At 43.1% G+C, this 21,158-nt stretch overlaps 1 protein-coding gene across 26 annotated transcripts in view; it reads left to right on the forward strand.

The window, feature by feature from the left end:
* KALRN (kalirin RhoGEF kinase) overlaps nucleotides 1–21,158 on the forward strand; it is a 635,703-nt gene that overhangs the window by 403,592 nt on the left and 210,953 nt on the right. For all 26 annotated transcript variants that reach the window (XM_070406353.1, XM_070406356.1, XM_070406366.1 and 23 more), the window contains exons 24-27: nucleotides 1,643–1,709; nucleotides 2,271–2,380; nucleotides 14,741–14,810; nucleotides 17,111–17,200. In XM_070406353.1, coding sequence (XP_070262454.1) covers nucleotides 1,643–1,709; nucleotides 2,271–2,380; nucleotides 14,741–14,810; nucleotides 17,111–17,200 — 337 coding nt within the window. The remainder of the gene's footprint in view (nucleotides 1–1,642; nucleotides 1,710–2,270; nucleotides 2,381–14,740; nucleotides 14,811–17,110; nucleotides 17,201–21,158) is intronic.

Raw genomic sequence — 21,158 nt, forward strand, 5'->3', positions numbered from 1 at the left:
GAATACATACTTGGTGCTAAATTATATATTGTTATGTATCACCTGCCAGCTGGGAAGCACCATTTCTAATAAAAACTTGTGAAAGAAGGAACTTAGGTGGGTACCCTGCAGTGAAGCCCAGTGCAGCCTACGCCTACCAGCTGCCCACCCACACTGTCATCAGGGCCCGAGGCGGAAGGGCGCCCTCTCCCTGTAGACCCGCAGCACCATCTGCTCTTTGTGGGAGGCTGAAGAGCAGTCCCCTAACATCGTCCACATGTGCTGTGCTTGTGATCGCACACTGCGCTTCGTGCACATCAGCCTGTGATGCAAATGAGCCCCATTGTAAGTAGTGTGAAGTACACGGGATAATCCAGGCCAGAGGTCAGCAAGCTGTGGCCCACAGGCCAAATGTGACCCACCACCTGCTTTAAAAAAAATTAAACGTATTGGGTGGCATTGGTTTATAACCACCTATTTTATATAGTTTGTAAGCTGAAGACTCTTTTTTATCTATGTATATAAAAGGCTAAGCGACCAGCCGACCGGCTGACCGGCCGGTAGCTATGATGCACACTGACCACCAGGAGGCAGATGCTCAACGCAGGAGCTGCTGAGTGACAGCAACTTTGCAGAGTGCCCTCTCGCACTCCAGGACCCCTCAAGGGATGCAGGCCAGGCTGAGGGACGCCACCTGCAGGAGGGACCCAACTCACACCGCAAATGCCCTTCAAGCCCTGGTGCCGCCCCAGTGCGGCCAGTCAGGGAGGGACCACAGGAGGTTGGCTCCAGGGTGTGTCTGGCCCATCTCGTCCAGTCCCACCCCACTGGCCACCTTCTAATTGATTTTCTTTCAGTGTGCATGGATCCGTGCACTGAGCTTCTAGTTTTTAAATGATTAAAAAGTATGAAAAGAAGAATATTAGTGGTGTAAAAATTAAATGAAATTCTTTTGTGTCCATAAAGTTTTATTGGGACACAGCCACACTTACTGTTGTTGTTTTTTATATACTGTCTCTGACTCCTTTTACACTACAGCAGCAAAGTGAGTGGTTGTAGCAGAGCCTGAATGGCCCACAAATATACCTGGCTCTTTACAGATAAAAGTTTCCTTACCCTCCCCTCTCCCCCAGTCTCAGTGGTGGTGTCCTAGCATTTGTTTAGTTTTAGCTTATAAACCTGGTTTAACTTACAGTACTGTGAGTTGCTCTGGTGTAAGTCAACAACTCCACTAAACAGATATCATCATCTGGGGGCTCTAAGGAAAATTTAGGAAGCTGAACTTGAAGCTATGTAATTGGTTAGAAAGCATATGAAGTGTGCCACATGCTTGTGCACACATGCAAACACACGTGCAATTGAACACACATACATGTCAGCACAGAATCACTAAATGGAAGAACTGGGATGGGAAAGGGAGAGAGAATGCGGATGTGGCTGAGCACAAACCTTCCAAAGAGATACAGAGTAAATGAGCAGAGTGAGAGGGACTCGGATAATGCTCAGAGGCAAGGAGTTCTGAAGAAAGGAAGAGGTATATTTTGGTAAAGTAGAAAAATAGGACGCTCAGTCATGTCATGAATGCTGGGGTGGGGAAGTGACACTTGCAGGAAGGGAGGTATTATCTCTCTAACCAACTAAACGCCCATGTGTTCCCTTCTAGATTCATCATGGCCGAGCTGCTCCAGACAGAGAAGGCTTACGTAAGGGACTTACACGAGTGCTTAGAGGTGAGTACTGCAGTCGTCAGCCCACCGCTGTATAAGGAAACTGCCAGCCTCGACAGCGGCAGGTCTTTGAGGGGAGAGAGCTCTTTGTCTTCTCCCGGAACTTCACAAAAGAAACGCCAGCCCAGGAAATCCTTCTACCCGAGGCATAGTAATTGCACGGCAGGTTCAACTGCTTTTGAAAACAAACTTTTCTCAGACTTGAGCTAGACCCAGCAGAAAAGCTTATAAGACCCTTGAGTTCAAGATAAAAACCATAACGCAGTCAATGAACTCGAGTCTGAAATTCTGCATCCTCCCCTCAACAAACACTTGGACATGCACAGGTTTAATAAACAAGAATAGCGTGGAGTCTGTGCTCTTGACGAAGGTCATGGTGTGTTTCCCTAGCAACAGTTCAGGATAATGGACCTCCGGTTTTCTTCCTTTCCGTCCTGCTTATTTACTGTTTCCACTCTGCATGCATTGCCAGCTGAGTCTCACATCACAGCATGAAGGCCTGTTTATTTCGTCTGTATTTCATGTGGCAGTTCTTGCTGGTGATGAACTGTTGCTGTCTTACAGACCTACCTATGGGAAATGACCAGTGGTGTGGAGGAGATCCCCCCTGGGATCCTGAATAAAGAGCACATCATCTTTGGCAACATCCAGGAGATCTACGATTTTCATAACAAGTAGGTTGGTGGAGGGTTTCCGCGGAGCACACTTAAGGCCATAGGTGCCCAACGATAGGGCTTCCCAACAAGAGGATCAAGACTGCTTGGGAAATCTCGCCTGTTAAATTTTCTAAGTCAGCTACACACTGTCAGACTTATTTCTTTCTCTTACCCATATTTCTCCACAATTGTCCAAAATTCCTAGTGGAGAAAAGTACTCAGCGGTGTTCTCCTTAGAGGCCTAACTGGCAGCATCTTTGTACTCAGTGAGAATGATAACCAGGCTTTGAGGAAATAAAAGTAGCCTTTCCTCATTGAAACTGTGGGGGATTCTGACATTAGAATTCATCTGAGGCTAACTAACTGTTCCACCTTGTGGGCCTTAGATTTCAAATTCCACTGAAGTTCGCGTTCAACTAAATATTTTCTCCCAACTATCCCATCATCTCATCCAAAATAACGGAGAAAAGATAGGTGGGTAGGTAGATAGATAATAAAAATACCTAATGGAACACGGTTCTTGACATCCTATAGGGGAGAACATCATTTGTTCCTCTCTGTTTTGTTGAAATAAGTAGAACCATAGGGCCCTAAAATGTCATGACTCATTTTGTCCAGCTCCCGACTGGATTTAAGTATCTTTTCCACAACATACTAAACCACCTGTTCCATCATTAACAGAAGATCAGCAAGAACATTGGTAACTAGTTATGTAACCTACGTAATGGAAATAACTCAGTTTCCAAAATGCCAATAGGGAATCTCAAGACACAAGGAGTTTGACGGTATAAAGTCCTGGAGCTCGCTCAGGACCCTGTTTCAGAGAAGAGGTGAGAGATGGAGGTGCAGTGTTGTAAGTCCTGAGGTCAGGCCACAGGGCTTGTACTGGGATAAGCAGTCATGCTGGAGACAGAACCACAGCTCCCGGAGTTCCTGAGGAGGCCTGTGCACAGGGGCACAGCCCCGAGGCAGGACTCTAGGCAGCACGGCCCAGCGGGGCTTCCTGCAGGGATGGAAATGCCGTGTCTGGGCTGTTCAGTGCAGTAGCCCTGACACACGTGTGGCTGTGGACACTGGAGCGTGATGAGTACTCCTGAGAACTGATTTTTTAACTTTATTTCATTTGATAAATTTAGATGGCAAGTGGCCACCATATTGATCAGCCCAGCTCTAGAAAAGGAGACCTCAGTATGGCCCTTTGCTAAGAATGAATCGGGGGCAAGTGTTGGCTGCAAAAGGATCCTGATTTCTAAAAGGTCTAATACAGGGTGGAGAGCACTCCTCTCTTGTCCACTCCTGATGATTAATCCCCTGTTATGTTATCAAATGGCATCCGTGTCAAGAGAACATACAAGATGTAGCTCCCTTGACGTGTTAACCTTGTCAGATTATGTAAACAGTAAGCTCTACAGGGAAAAACCATCGGACTTTCTGGAGAACTTAAATAAAGGTTCCCAGTCTTTTTTTTATCACAAATGTTAACACTCTCCTTGAGGTTTGTTTGGACATCTTCAGACATAGAAATAGTCTCTCTGCGTGCCTATTAAATAAGACCCCAGTAAAGCCATATTTGACCATTGATTCCAAATTCTGACCTCTGAGCCCAGCTCAGCATTACCCTGTCTCCTCCAGGACACCTGAGAAGACGTGGGGCTGGTAAGCAGTAAGTCATGTGACTTTACTTTTCTGATTGATGATCTCTGGGATTTAGTTAACAAGTCTCCCTTCCTCATAGTCTTACCAACTTGACTAAGAATAAAGGATAGAAATTTGGAGATCACAGCATGCACTTCCTGTGAGCCCTGCTTTTGCCAAATTAGTGAATAAAGGGAAAGGATACTTATTTCAAATCGATCAGGTATAACAAAATATCTAGCACAGCCATGCCCTTGTCTGATTTCATGATGTCACTCTACTAAGCCATGGGAACCAGTTTGGTGGTGGTTTAAACAGCTGAAAGCCTCCCTACCAGTGACAAAGTAAATTCTAAGACACCCTTAAAGAACAGTCACATTAAGCCATTCAGAATGCTGCGTACCATAGGAATAAATTCAGTTGTCAAGAACACAGCTACCAAACAAATGTTACCTATTTCTAATATTACAGAGAAATAAAAAGGAATTAAAAGCCAGCCTCTGAGCAATCACAAGATAAAGAAAGAGCTATCACAAGATAAAGCCCTACCTTTTCAGAGTCATCTTTGTATCCTCTCTAAAAGCCGCTTTACTCTTAGATTGTTTTGAAGCTCAAGCAATTTAGAAGCACCAAACAAGAATCAAGAACTCGAGCAGGTAGTTCAATACCAGCAGCATAAAGTGAAACCTAACAGGAAAGAAGACACATTGCAATAAAATAGTCAAAAGAACCCACAAAATTAGAGTGGTCACTGGCTCTTTAGCATTGATGCAAATGATTCTATATCCCATCACAGAGCCTAGCGTAGCCACGGTCTCACTGGATAGTATATAATTGATATTAGTCATAACCCTGAATCATTAGTATATCCTGCATGAAACAACAAGGAAACTCATTTAAAAATGTTTTCAATTATCCACAATTTAAAGGAACGTCTAAAAAAATCAAGCTGTGTATTAATTTCCTACAGGATCTGGAGGGCTGAGGCTTTATTCATCATGTATGATTTCTACTTATGCCATACACATTTTGAATGATGGAGAAAGCATAGTACGTCTACAATCTCTAATAAATAAGAGATAAAATGGCAATTAGCCCAACTTTGAAAATGCAGGAGGTATGAACTCCATAGAGATCATGTCTTCCACTGCACAACCCAGGCCCTGGCACACAGGAAACTTGGATAGTTGTTGGGTGGGTGTCTGGACGATGGAAAAACAATAGAACTTTAGTTTGCAGACTTATGGTTAATGTTATTCAAGTCACAATTCAGTCTTTTGTTTGTGAGAGTCTCACAACAGAGAAAACCCTTAGTTATGATTTCCCCCCATCACTACCAGAACCTTCTAGACCAGCAAAGTGATTGAATATCTGTATGAAGGAGCATCCTGGGAGCTTTTTAATGGGAGGGCAATGCAATGGTCCAGGCACCTGTTTGCTCTTCAGGAATCATTTTCTGAAATGGTCACTTTTTAACCTGAGAATTTCCAAGGGTGCTTTTTTGCATCTTTCCAAAGTTACAATTAAGTGCTATCTAACAGAGAACATACTCCTCTCATTTCTAGTGCATAGCTCAGGTTGTCTGCCTATGCTTCAGAAAGGGAGAAAGGAAGGGAGGGAGATGGGGAGGTGGGAGCGCAGAAGGATTGCGACTGGCACTGCCTGGATAAGCCAATTAGCTGAGTCACTAGGAAATTAGTACCTAGACCAGGGGTGATATGGTATTGATCCTTTTAAATGGTGTCACTTTGAAAAATTACCACCAAGATTAGGGGTGTGTATGTGTGTGTGTGTGTGTGTGTGTGTAATTCTCAAGGACCTTCATCTATATAGGTACTGAATGGAGAAATTCCCAAGTACCAAAATTTCTATACAGAAGAATAATTCAATATGTAGAATTTAATATGTACAAGTATTGGTTTTAACACAAATTGGAGGTTCAAATGGAATGATACTTTGTTTTTACCCTCCAGTCTTTCGCCCTCCATCTCTTTTCTACAGAACTGAATATAAAGGTCATGAAACTTACCTAAGCAAGGACTAGACCGAGTTCTATTGTGGACTGCTAAGCATTCCAGGAGCACTCAGATACCATAGTATATTCCATAAATAGATCCCCAAACAGGTGTGGGTGTATTAATGCCGTCTCCCCCGCCTTTGACTAACCTACAACTTGTGATTTAGGAAAATCATTTATTTGGTTTGCCTTGATTATTAGAATTTCATCTTTGGTGAGGACAGCTGTTTGTTAAAAATATTCATCCCCTTCAGTTAAGTGTGAACTTTACTTTTTCCTTTTCAGTTATTTGGAAACAGGGTGTGAGTATGAGCAAGAACATCTTTATAAAACTCTGCCGTCAGGCTCACAGGGTCTCCTTCACTGTCAGGCACAGCCATCTCCAAGTGCAGATACAGGCACCGAGACCCAGAAGAGCCAGGGACTTGCCTAGGGCGTGACACCCCCACCCCTTAAAGGTCAGGCAGAGATCCCAGTCGTCTGCTCTCCCCCCTCCCCACTCCACAGACTACCCCTAGGACTGCCAAATCTGGTTGGTTGGTTTCGTACCTAACCCACTTTCATGTGGATCCCCACATTTGAGAAACACTCCAGCTCATTTCTTCCATAGGTATGTCATCCAGGTCCCGCACCCTCCCATCAGTTGTCTGAAATAAGTCAGTTTTCAGCAAGACTTGGAAAAGCAAGTTGAGGAACCAACTGCCAGGGCTGGATAGGCTTCTGCACACTCCCTCCCTCCAGGCCTAGCAGTCACAGGCTCATGGCCGAGGGAGCCAGGGCCAGAGCCATGTGGGACTGAAGTGGGAGCACTGGCCAGGCCAGGGTCAGCCTGCTAGGGTAGCAGGTGGCCAGGGTCAGCCAGGAGCAGAGGGTGGCGTACAGCAAGGGGTGAAGACAAGGTGGAGGAAGTGATGGGAAAGGCCAGGGGCACATTTTTGTCATCTTCCTGGAGTTCCTTCTTGGGCCAGCACTGTGCTAGTTTGGAGTGGAGCTGGTACAGTGATGAGTGAAACCCAGTCTCTGCCCTCTGAACTCCAGGAGTCAGCGAGGCACCTGTGATAGGGTGGAGGTGAGCACAAATGCAGCTCAAAGGAGCAAAGAAATAGCTTCCATTGGACTAATAGGAAAGGCTTTACAGAGGGGAGGGCATTTAAGGTGGAATTTAAATAAGAGGGTATTGTAGCTAGAGTTGGCCCCTTGGGGGGGGGGGGGGAGATAGAGCGAAGCGCTCTAAGGGAGGAGAATGGGCCCGTAGCAGGGAGGCTGCGGGGGGGGGGGGGGGGGCAATGGGAGGAGTCCTTGGGGGGAGGTTGGCTGTCACACCCCCAGTTAGACCGTCTTGTCACATCTGTGTCTGTGAGATTGAGGCGGGTGGGGGAAGGGGGAGGGGGAGAGGAGAGGTGGTGAGGGGAGGTAGTGAGAAGTAGTGAGGATTAGAAATGGTGGTCTGAGCGGGGGAGGGTCACAAAGGAAGTGGGGAGAGACAGTGAGTGGGATAAAATACCTAAATAAGGAAAAGTGAGAGGGAGAGAGAAATGGGAAGATAAGGGGAAAAGGAGAGATGAGGAGGGAGAAGAGTGAGAGGAGAGGGAGGCAGTAATGGGTGGAGGAGATAGATAGATAGATAGATAGATAGATAGATAGATAGATAGATAAATAGATAGGAGGGAGGGAGGGAAGGAAGGAAGGAAGGAAGGAAGGAAGGAAGGAAGGAAGGAAGGAAGGAAGGAAGGGGAGGCAGTATTTAGGGAAAGAGGGAGAGAAATGGCTAAAGACCTAGCCCTCCCTGGGGCTAACATCCTGTTGCAGGCGCAAGAATCAGCAAGGGGCTTTTCAGACATTTTTGACGTGAACCAAAGAAAATGATTATACATTATGTGCTGATATATATGATAGGGAATTATGTTTTCAACATAACATCCTCACTATGTGTGATGCATGCTGATGTTTTAGGTTGGGTTCCTGTTTTTCCCTCCTCCTCCTCTCCCTCCTTTGTGCTGATTTACACCCAATATATTGATTTGACAACCCCTTGAAACACAGTGGGTCCTTCTGCAGTCACAGGCGAGGCGCTGGCTCCACCAGGTGCTGAGACAAAGGACGTGCAGCCCAGGCAGGTCTGTAGGCCTGCATGCGGCTGCTGCTGCTCCCTGCCTCTCCCACCCCTTCCCAGCACACACTCCCCTGGCTAAAATATGCACACGCTATGTTTCTGTACTTCTCCTCCCCTCTGAATGCCTTTGGTATTAGTTTTATCCCGTTTACAGAAAATCATAAATAACAGAACATAAAAGCCGGGGGAAAAGCCTTTCAAAATCATCTAGTTCTTCTCTACGCCCTTGTTTTATAGAGACTGGAGCTTATGAAGTTTGTTTGTGACCTTCCCAAACCAATCAGCAGCACAGCCAAAGAATTCAGTCTGTATGACTCCCTGTTACATCACATGGTCGTTTTTTGAAAATCCAGATGCCAAGGAGAGAGGAAAGGGAACACTTGCTGTGATGTTTCGTGGCCCTAAACCCACACTTGAGGGTTAACTGCAGGCCGTGCACAGCCCGTCAGAAAGGCTATGTAAAAATTGGGCTGTGGTTTCGTTGTTTGATTTTTCCGTATCTGTCAGCATTGGTATTGGTTATGGATATTGGGGAATACCCAGGGCAAGACAAAGTCTAGACATAGATTTGGACGTGTCAGAGTCATGCTGATATTAGTCATACACGCTAACTGCTTAGCATCCATGCCTGGTGGCTAAATAGCACATTAATGTGTACATATAACATTAAATGTGAGGTTCATTTTTTTTATATCTTATTTTAACATTAAACTTGTTACATGTCTTTGCAAATAGCTCTGGATTCATGTGATCACACAAGTTAAAACAAAATTAGGAAATATTAGCAAAACCTGTTCAACAGGGAGCAGTGCAGCTTGGTAAGCTGCTGCTCCAGGTTGGAGGCTGAGGGTGGGGATGTGGTGAGCAGGAGTCCAGCCCTGCACACCTTTCCCTTCATCCCGAACCCAGGCTGAGCCTCCTGTGTGCAGTGAAGGGCAGAGCCGGGTGATGCTTCTGGCTCAGCCTGGGTGACCAGACTGTGCTGAGGCTCTTCCGTGAACAGCCCGACACCTCCATTCGTTTAGTAGCTGCGCCAGGATGCTAACCAGCTGTCCCAGCCCCTGCTACCTAGAGCTTCGTATAGCTGGGCTCTGAATCTTCTTGGTCACTGAGTGGTTTTTCAGAAATGATCTCTACACCTACTTGTGTGGAAGCAGTAACCCAGCCCTGCTTTGAGAAGGAGGCAATGTCCTGTACCTCCTGCAAATAAGCCAGCCTGATACCTTTCTCCCTTCCCGACCTCCAACGCTATGGATTCTCCCCATTGGTCTCTTCCCCCTGCTCCTCACCACCCCCCCGTGCCACAGACCAGCCTTCATTCCCCTTCTCATCACCTCCAGCATTCCAACAAGTACACATGCTTAAGAGCACGCGCATACACACGTGCACACACACGCATACACACGTGCACACACATGCATACACACACACATACACAAAGTCATCAAATACATTCATGCAGACTACATCCTTTAAGTGCAGGCTGCACCCTCGATGTCTAGGTCTGGCTGCTGGACCACGTGGGCCCCTCAGAGAGGGACACACTTTTCCAGAAGCACTGGGACTATAGGCCACATTTATCTTTGGAGAAAACAAAATCTACTCAGGTGACCTTTCAAATGGTGCTGTTTCCATAGTGCTTAATGATGAGCCTCAGCAAGCTTTCTACCAGTAAGTGTTAGCACTTTCATCTCCTGGATTCCGTACAAAGCCAGAGGGAAGCATCTTTCTCATGAAGCAACTGCATCATATATTGCATTGCAATAATTTAATAGAGAAATGACATTGCTTAGATCTTAACATTTCTAGCAAAAGTTTTATTCATTTCTGAAAGAACCACACATTCACACATACACTTAAACTACTTGCTTTGCTCATTCTCTCACGATTTGTTATGTATAATATTTGAAATGGCGAGGACCAAGATGTTGCTATAAAACAGATGAGGTGGAATATTCCATCGTTTATGAAGAGAGTTCTGACCTTCTGGGCTTTCATTTAAACTTGTCATGTCTATTTGAAGCAGGTAGAATAATATTGATCAGACTTACATAATCTGTCATCTTCATAAGCTTCAAATTAAAAAGCAAAATAGAGTTTAATATCGCCACTTGCTTTCAACAAGTACCTTGAGATTGTAGTGACTATCTTACTCAAAGTTGTGAATTCATATGCGCAGCACAAGATCGTTTCTTTAATTCCTAACTTTTTCATTCAAAATGTGGTGTCAGTGTGGGACCCGCCGAGTGGAAGCACACTGGAACCTCCTGTGCAGTCACCTACACGTGCTGGTCTGTGGACCGGATGAGTAGGATTGCCCAGCGAGCTTCCTAAGCAATGCAGGCGCTCAGCTCCTCTCCGCAGGTGCACAGTAGGCGTGGGGACCACTAATGAGGGTTTTCAAAGAGTTCCTTCAGGCAGAGTCAGATACTCCCTTCGAAAGTGTTCCCTCACAGAGACGTCTGGGAAGCATTGCACATTAATCCCTGCAGAGACTGACAATGTACCTGATCGGATTGTAGGATTTTGGAAGTAGGTCCTGCAGTAAGAAACCAGCCTACCCCGGCATTTCCCAAATTTAAATGTGTGACCTTGGAATTTAATTTTTGCATTCATTTCCCACGCTGAAATGATATGTGACTTTGGAATCCAATTCTTGCACTAACACCCAATCAAGATTTTCCAAGGATATGGCTTATGGGAAGGTAATCTGCTATAGATTTTTTTTTAACAAGGGCTTAGTCAGGGGAGCTCCCTAAATATGTCTCTATGAGTTGGGGAGAGTGTGAGATACATATGTTTCCCAAAGAGAGTGTGGTTCTATTAAGACTGGAAAGTACTTATCCTGAGAACTAATGTTTATTTACGGCCTACTGGGTGCCAGGCACTGTGTCGGGTTCTTTAACTATGTGGATTTGTTAAATTCTCACAACAACCCCCATGAAGGTGTTATTTTCAAGATGAGAAAATGAATCTTAGGAAGACCCCTCACAACTTTGACTAAGCGTGAACTCTGGCTTCTTACCTGGTGCTTGGTTGTGGGAGGAAAGGGAGACATGGGGTCAGGACTGGTGGTGGTTGCTGTTAAAACCTTCATTTTCCAGAAAGATATTAATTATAGAAACAATATTCTATGCACTTAATTCATTTTAGAGTGCTTTTATTTTTGAGGATTTTCAAACTGCACCCTTCCTTGTGATAGCTGCTATCACAGAAATTACTAGGACTTTTAATAAAATTGCTAGCACTGTTTTCAGCATCAATTATCAATTCTGTGGTTATAATTACCACTGTTTAATATTAACTATAAATGGCCAGGCCACTAGTTTATTTTGGGTATCCTTGCAATTCCTAAGACAAAAAATATATACAGATGACATATTACAGAATTGTATACTTGAAACTTAGGTAACCTTATTAACCAATGTCACCCCAATAAATTTTTTAAAAATAGGAAACAAATCAACAAAAAATGAGAGCCAAAAAGAAACCCGCTCAATCCATAGACCACCCCCCAAATTACTAACTGCCGTGCTTCTGAGGCGGGGCCAGGAGGACGGGTGGTCTGTTTTTTATCATGTACATCCATGACTTACAAAAATGAAATTAAAAATTATAAAAAATAAAAAACTTTATACCCTGTGTGGCATGCCATGATTCAGGTGGTTGTACCATTTATTTGATCGCCTTTGGAGGAGAAGGGCCCATACGCCATGAGAAGCAGAGTTTAGGGGCCTGGAGTGAGGTCCTGAGAGAGCCCAGGCGGAGGTTTCCCGAGAGCGTTATCCCAGTGCAGGGCCTCCAGAGTCTCCCCTTTCTCCTCTTTCTCTCTTCTTCCGAGTTCTCTCTGCCTCCTGTGCTCTCCTGTCATTTTTTGTCACCCGTCCTTGTCCTGGAATAGCTCCTCAGATGTTCTTCCCCCACTTGCCAAGGCACTCAGTCCCCATCCCAGGCCCTAGTCAGTGAATCGTGGCTCAGGGCTGGCTTTCCATCCATTGTCTTCCCTGAGATGTATACTGAAGGCCAACATGAGAAATGACCATGTAAAAACCTCTCACACCTTCTGGCAAAACTGCTTGTGAAGATATTGTACCTTAAATCTTTCTGTGTTCCTCATGGGAAAGAGCCACATAATAAGAGTTTTCCAGAATTCAGTTCCAGAAATGAAAAATACATATTAAAAGTAGATTATTAACATTATAATAATATATTAACGTATTGTTATGTTATGGAAATTTTCCAGAATTAACATGATGTATAAAGGAATGAGCCAGATTGCTTCTCTTTGCAACAAAAAAGGTTGTTTCCATTTTGGTCTTGAAAAAGATTTAATCCTTAATTACAGCATTATGTACTATTTTTTCCTGTCTCTATTTTGGAAGTTATATTAAATACATGTGTGTCACCTGCAATTTTTCTGAAAGTAGTAATAAATGTGATTTTCGGAACTTTTCCAGAGTTACTGACTTTTGAGCTCTGCATATTTGCAGTTTGAAAACTCAAGTTGCATTTTAATTTCCACTATTTCATGATTTAGATCAGATACTCTAAAATTCACATGTTAGGGGAAAGATGATAATCACCAAATGGGTACTGCTCAGAGTCCCCAAATTTTTCAAGTGACTTTTTCTTATAACTAAATACCAATTTATTGTAGAAAATTTAAATTGCAGATAGGTAAAAAAAAAAAAAATCTATGATCCCACCAATCATTATTAGTACTTTAGCTTTCCAAATATGACTTGCCAAGTATTTTTAAGTTACACATACCTATTTTTTTTAACCAAAACCAACATTGTTCTGTGTCATGTCATTGAAGAGAGAACACACACAGAACCCATAACCAATAGTAATTATAAAATATGATAAGAATGCTTGGCCAGTAGGAGCCAGGTAGAATAAATCAAATCAATAAAATTAATTTTTCCAATGCTAGAGATAAGTTGTAAAATAATTCTGAACTGCTTCATATAATTTTAGGATTAATTTTAAAAATCAACATTAAATATAAAGTATAGATTGCGAAGTTCTATCCATCACTATCTCACCCTAACCCTTCACCTGATTTCCTGTGATAGAAATTTTTTATTTAAATCACTTTATTGAAGTATGATTAATATGTAAAAAGCTGTACACATTTAACATATACAACTTGAAGAATTTGGGGATAAGTATACATCCATGAAACCATCACTGCCATCAAGGTAATAGATATATCCATCACCTCCCAAAACTTTCTCCTGTTATTATTTCTGTTATTATTATTATTAGGCAAGAACATTTAACATAATATCTGTATCTTAGCAAATTTTAAGTATATAATATAGTATTACTAGTTATAGGTACTATGCTATATAGCAGATCCCCAGAATTTACCTTGTATAACTGAAATTGTACCCTTTGACCATTAGTTTCTTAGGTTGGAAATAAGAATATATATTTCCTACACAGACGAAAGAGAGGGTATTGTCTGCATTCTTCCATACCTTTCTCTTTTCACTTAATAGCCTGCCCTGGAGATCTTCCATATGAAAACATAGAAAGCTTTGTTACTTTTTATAGCTATGTAATATTCAGTTCTGTGGATGTACCATGGTTTACTTTGTCATCTACAGACTATCTTTTGCTATTATAAACAGTGTCACAGTGAATACGCATGTATGTAGACCACCTTAGGCACATGTGAATCCAACTTTAGGAAATTTTCCAGGATTGAAATTGCAGAGACAAAATGTTGATAGAAATTGTCAAATTGTCCTTTGTAAAGATTACACCATCATTCATTTCCATCAGCATGTATCACTACATCCTCATAATTATTTATTTGAAAAACGTTGTGTTATTTTTTTTAAAAAAAAAACTAATTCTATTCCAGTGATTCCTGTTTATTAGAGCTTATATTCTCTGAGCTCAAAGAAAGTAATATCTTACTTTGAAGTTGTTATAGTCAACTCTTTATTATTTATTAGCACAGAAAGGAGCCATGGCGCAGATGTCCACAATAGCAGATTATTCAGTAGTAATTCAATTCAACTTTGAAGTGGATTGTAACATTTTCTCTGTTAACTTTTTTCCCAAAATGATGTCTGCATTAGGAAACATTAACTCTTATTTTTTAATACAAACTGGCTGTCGTGGAAGAAGGCCAATAATTAGAAAGAAGTTGTGTAGGATTAAAAAGTTTTCCACTTTACCTCTGGGATTACAGATGATATTAATTTGTTCTTTTTTATATTTATATCTATGTTTTAAATATTACAAATTTTCAGGTGACTTGTATAAAAATAGGCTTGAATAGGCTTGTAGTTGCTGTTAAAATAAAAGGCCCAAAACAAATACAATATTTCATTACTTTCAGCCTGAGAAGTATAAACCCCTAAGGTAAACTTTATTTTAAGTAGCATTAATTAATCAGTTAATGTACATTTTAATGAAATGAGTTCCAACATATTTAAAACTATGTTTGACCACGTTATCACTTAGTGGAGAAGCCATGTGTAAATAACAGAGGGTTTACGAGGTTGTGTTGGCCTCAGCACAGTCCTCTGGAGTGGGGTGGAGTGAGGGTCGGCAATACAGAGATGTCTGACTCAGCCTTTCTCTCCCCTCACAGCATCTTCCTCAAAGAGCTGGAGAAGTACGAGCAGCTGCCTGAGGATGTGGGACACTGCTTTGTTACCTGGGTAACTGACCTGAAATCCTGTTCTCCCATCCCCCATGCTTCCCAGGAGTTCAGATGACACCAGATGGCATCACTGTTCGGTGCCTGGCCTGAGAATGTATCACTGACATTCTAACAGAGGACCAGGGACTGTAGAAAAGAGCCATGAGTAGATCTGAGAGAAGCAGTCCCTCCCTGAGGAGCAGAGCCCTCCTTGGGAAAAGTCCTTAGACATCGTGTCCAGGTGCCATGCTAAGTTTCCTAGCACTTTCTAAAATTAAGGTATCAGGAGATTGGAACAAGACCACCACCCTTGATAGAGGACTACTCTGGCTCCATCTACTATTTGTGTTTTGTTCGTTTGTTTTTTAACTGGATGAGGATTAGGGAATCAGACCTTTAGGAATACATCAAGCCATTGGGTACATTTTCTTCCTTAATAGAGAAGAACACACTCTTTGGGTCTCCATCCCAGTTCTGACCTGCAAGATGAGTGTCAAGTCGTTCTCTTTCAAGGTGCTATTGTCATGGGCCAAGTCAATGGGCTGAATGTGCCAGTTCTAATTATGTGAGTGGAAACAGTAGTCTCCATTAGCATCTCCACATCATATTAGTTTCAACTAAGGTTTGTGATATGAATGCAAAGATCTCCCGAGAAGGTCATGAAGGACACTATGTGCCACCAAACATGGAAATTCTTCCCAAAGGTCAGGAGTTCTAATATTTAATAATTGTTGTCTAATTATAACTTCTGCTCAAAATAGGTGAATTATTTTTCAAAATAGCTTCATGCTTCAAGAGTTAGGGAATAGGCAGGGCTATGGTTATGTTTTATGTTTTACAGATGGATACATTTCAAATGAGCTGGGAAATCAACTAGTCCCCTGACATAATATCACAGTCAGTTCCACAGTTCAAGTCTTGAGTTATTTTCTTTTCATGGAGCCTTCATGTTTGTTTCCTGGCATTCTCTCATTTCTTAAGGAAGTCTCAGACTGCTGTCTTATTTTATTCTATTACATTTTCTACCTCTTAACTACATGAGCCCAATGCTTCACATTAATGCTCATAAGCAATTTATGATTCCCTGCACAGCCAATGTAGAGAAGACAACAAGATTGACCAGTAAATGAAGGGATTTTTAAATCTTGTTTCACACAATTTGTGGATTTGCCTTACAATCAACCATAAATATGATTCCGCATCATCTCTTAGGGATGATGAATGTCTTCCAGGTAGTATATTAACCCCAAAACCAGTTTCAGAAATCCTTTGGTGATTGTATAAAACAGGCACATCTTGCCAAGAATTATCGCAAGGTGACTTTAAGTCCTATAATCTTACCTGTGAGTGTAGTGCAGGAGTAAATGGTAGAAGAGTTATTTATAATGTATTGAAAGGCTATGACCAGGAAGCCTGAAGTCAGCATTCCTAGGCTCTACCACTTTTGAACAGTTTTCACTTCTGTAAAATGGGGATGATGATAATGCAACTCATTGCATAGGGTTCTCATGCATGAGTATCAAATGAAACCTGCTACAGGTATAACGCATATCTAGGCTGCTTTCTCAAAGAGGACACCCCAAATGTTCTGTAGGCACCAAGATGGCAGCATTTCACAAACAGGAAAGTACTTGGTGGCCAAAATACACATACCTTTCCCAGTGGAAAGGGTGGGTAGCATTAACCCAGAGGGTCCTGAGAGAAATAAGAAATGAATTTTCACCAAGCCACAAGGTTCTTGACTTGAAGTAACAACCTGGTTAGGACTCATTGTTCAGACCTTGGCCCAGAGGGTCCCCCTGCCTCCCCTCCCCCCATCATTGCTTCTGAGAAGATGGGGATGGCTGCATAGTCACTTGACACCCCCTGCAAACCACCCCCCATGGAGACCCTTGAAGTACAAGCAGATCTAACTCTGAGATCATACTTCATTTTCATGCCTTGATTTTTGCTTTCCAAGCAAATGCTGTCATTGTTCAAGATGGGAAGCACAATTGTAGGTAATCTCCCAAAGGGGATAATCTCTAAGTAAATGCTGTCCAACTGCAGAATACATTATGATATGTGAATTGGTTTTTGCTTATTCTTTCCAGCACTGACTAGTATTAAAATGAGCTTACTTTCAGTGAGCTTTCTCCTGCTGTTAGGAGAAAAGCATCCGAAAGTTTGGGGAGCATGGACCAGATAAGCCCAGAACATTGGCCACAGATAATCCTGTGGCACACCATATCTATTTACACAGCCCCTGCTGGACCCTTTAGACACAGTCAACAGAAGGGAGAATGGATGCTTACCTGTTCTTGTCTTTGTTCTTTTTAGGCAGACAAATTTCAGATGTATGTCACCTACTGTAAAAACAAACCTGATTCCAACCAGCTGATCCTGGAGCATGCAGGCACCTTCTTTGACGTAAGCTGTGATTTTCCATTCTTGAGCCATTGAGGCAGGTGGAAATGCTTCATTACCTTGGGATAATAGGTTACTCACTTTGTTCCTCGCTTTTCTTTACTGGCCATCACAAACCTCTATCTCCTAGATAAAGCATGGATCAGTGTTTGTCTTTTGTTTAACCCCATTCCAGCCCAAGTGCTATGTTTTTGGACAAGGCATATTTGCCTCCATGCCTCAACCCCAAACAGAGGTAGCCATAAATCTCATGTGTAGAGGAGCCTGCTGTGGTGCAGGGGTTGACTAAGAGGTTTCACTTCTCCTTCACATACAGCTCCCTCACATGGAGGGGTCTCAACGTATGGCACCCAGACCTGCCACATCATCACCTGAGAGCTTGTTAAACATGCATAGTTTGGACTCCCCCTCCACATCTATTGAGTCAGAATCTCCAGGGCTAGAGCCCGACCATCTGAGTTTTAGCTCACCCTCCAGGTGACTTTGATGCCCACTCAAGCTTGAGAATCCCTACTCTAATGCAACTGTTTCAGTCTTGGCTACACATAGAGTCACCTGGGGAGCTTTGAACAATAGTGATTCGGGGTCCCACCTCTGAGGTTCTGTGAGGATTGGCCTGGGTCTGAGCTGGGCATTGAGAGTTTTTAAAGTGGCCGGGGGAGAGTAATGTGCAGCTAAGGTTGAGCACATGTGTGGAATAGAAGCCCGGAGAAGGGTCAGAGCTGACGGGTCTCCTCAGATGAACCAGTCCTGTTGGTGAATCATGGCACAAGTCTGTGTAGTCTTGGGCCTCAGAAAGTGACCTAAAATGAACAGAGCCAAGTGGGTCACTACAGGATGCAAGGGAAGAGCAAGAAGGAGAGAAGAAATGAAGAGGAAAAGGAAGTTCAGTAAGAGGGACACTGTAGCAGTGATGGCCATTCTGATAGTCATATCAGAAGTGACAAAAACTTGAAATTCAGAATGTTTTATCATCTAACTAGAGGCCTGGTGCACGAAAATTCGTGCACTCGGGGGGATCCCTCATCCCAGCCTGTGCCCTCTCGCAACCTGGGAGCCGTTGGGGGATGTCTACCTGCCAGCTTAGGCCCGCTCCCCAGGGGCTCAGGCCTAATCTGGCAGTCAGACATCCCTCTGGCAGCCCGGGAGCCCACGGGGGATGTCTGACTGCAGAGGCAGGAGAGGATCTCACCACCACTGCTGCACTCACAGCTGTCAGTCCGGCTTGTGGCTGAACAGAGCTCCCACTGTCAAAGCGCACTGACCACCAGGGGGCAGCTCCTGCGTTAAGAATCTGCCCCCTGGTGGTCAGTGTGCGTCATAGAGACTGGTTCCCGGTCGTTCCACTGTTACGGTCAATTTGCATATTACCCTTTTATTACATAGGATCAGTCTGTCTTTCTGCCTACCTGCTTTCCTTCCTTCCATAAATATCTGAATGTCTACTGTATCCCAGGTAGTGTGCTGGGCCCCCTAGGGGATACAGACATGTAACTACAGTTCCCATACTCAAGTTTACAGAATAAACCTTCTCTGAGCATCTTTCTAGCCCTACACTGCCATAACAGAAGTATTTATTGCTCAGTGGAGGAATGACACTTGAGTGGGAGAAAGCCAGACAAGAAAAAAAGCATATGTGCTGTTTTAATGGAGCGTTAACATGGAACTGGTTCTAAAGGTCCCAACTGGAATTCTGAGGTTAGATTTGATAAAACAGAAAATCCAAGCAAAGTGCTTCCCTAACTTGTTGTCAGAGTCTATGGAATGCTTTATGCCATTATCTTTGCTTAATAATGTGTTTTCCTTAAGATGTTTCTGGTGGACTGTTCATCAACAGTATCCAGAAGGGCCTTTTTGAAATTGTAAATGCACTGTGTCCTGTCTTCCACTTTGTGTTTTTCTGAACACACTCGCCCTGAGCTCTGAGCAGGCCATAGACTGTTCTACTTTCTTACCTTTGCTCACGCTGCTTTCTCTGCCTAAAATGGACTGTGATCCCTCTTTGCACATAGGCATGCTCTGTGTGCACAACCACACAAAGTCACTCTTCAGAATTCTTCCTTTACTTTCAAGGTCACATGTTGCTTTCTGCAGGAATCCTTCCGTTCCTCTATGTGTACATGATATTTTGTGTCTCTCGTATTATATTTGTAATGATTTGCCTTTTGGCAGGTTAACCATGTGCCTTTCCATTACTCACACCTCCCCCAACTGTGAGCCCTTGAGGTTAACTAATGGTTTGCCTGCTTCACTTTGTACACATCACAGAGTCTGGTGCTAAACTGTATTTTCCTTTAGTCCTACATTCCTCATTTTCCTGTTTCTAGCCAGTTTCTGGACTTTGTCTAATAAGTCATTCCCCAAATCTTGTACCCTATCCTCCATTTCCCAGTTAGTTCCTAATTAGCCTCTACCTTAGCTGGAAAGGCCAATGGAAGCCAGAACTCCAGTCTGTGGGAGTTCCCAGAGCTGGTCCTGGAGGTGGGGAGGGAGAGCAGTAAACTCTCCTGATTGTTCCCAACACTTTCTGGAAAGCATCATTTTTGCAACTTTTTTCCCAATCCATCAGAAGGGTTTCCCTAAGTTCCACAGGTAGAAACCATCTGCTTTAGGCCCTCATTCTATAAAAGAGATAAACCCTTAATAAAGGCGGTCTCTTAGCACCCATTATTGTAAAGAGAGCACAGAAAATTGAAGTCCTGGAAAGGCTCCCACATTCACATGATCCAGAATTTTCTACTCCAGATGTGAGGCAGCCCCTTCCTCGCTGCTCCACAGGCAGCCTTCCCAGAGCTGGGTGTCTTGTCAGAGAGGGAGGACTGTCAGGTACATTATTGCCCGTGCTGTCTGCTGAGGCCCCAGATTAACTCACAATGTTCATTTGCCCAAGGAGAGTCAGGCTGCCAGCTGTTTTGCCCATCATCCTTGAACAAGTCCTGCTATGACTACACACCTGTAGGGAAGAGGCAAATGAGTGAGCACATTGCTACTTTCTGGGGTAATTGGCAGGAAATGGAATAATTTATTTTTATCATTCCCTCTTCTTCACCCTCCTCTATGGCCACATAGCAGGCCCTAACTTTCAGTGTTTCTTTTATTCCTCCCAACACTGTGTTTTCACTAATCTTAACTATGGCAAGCCCCCATGTTACACACCTGGAGATATAGGTATAAATAGGCATAAATATATATCATGGCTTTAGTATACTCACAGGTGTGTGCAACCATCCCCACAGTCAGTGTTAGAATTTTTATATCATCCCAAAAAGCAGTCACCCCCCCCCCCCCCAGGCCTAAGCAACCAATGACCTGTTTTTATCTCTTTAAACTTGCCTATTTGGATATTTCATAAAAGTGGATCAGATAATATGTGTTCTGTTGTGACTGACTATTTTCACATGCCATGATGTTTTCAAGGTTCATCCACGTTGTAGCATGTCTTAGTACTTCATTCCTTTTTACGGCCGAGTAGTATTGCATTGTACAGATACACCACATTCCGTTTCTCCATTCATCAATTGGTTGACATTTGGATTGTACCCTCCTTTTCAATATTATTAATAATACTGCTGTAAACATTGCATACAAGTTTTTGTGTGGACATATGTTCTCATTTATCTTGGGTATATAGGGTGGGGCAAAAGTAGGTTGTTCATAGTAATAGTTGTCCATATGGAAAATAATACAATAATAAATAGTAACACAAGGATAAACTCTGTGTTTTGAGTACTGACAACTGTAAGCCTACTTTTGCCTACCCTGTATACCGAGGCGTGGAATTGCTGGATCATGTGGTAACTTTATGTTTGCACTAAGGCTTGTGCAGTAAACTCAGTCTCCCTGTCTCTCTTTCCCAACCTCCACCCCCTGTGTTGCTCATAGGCTTCAATTACTCTTTCTGAAGCATTGCTTCCACCATAGTTTCCGTCCATGTAATGTCCACAGTACTTTACATTGAGAC

Source organism: Myotis yumanensis, unplaced genomic scaffold (genome assembly GCF_028538775.1).
Source record: "Myotis yumanensis isolate MYYU_CA2020_CCGP unplaced genomic scaffold, mMyoYum1.0.hap1 SCAF_2, whole genome shotgun sequence".
Classification (NCBI taxonomy): Eukaryota; Metazoa; Chordata; class Mammalia; order Chiroptera; family Vespertilionidae; genus Myotis; species Myotis yumanensis.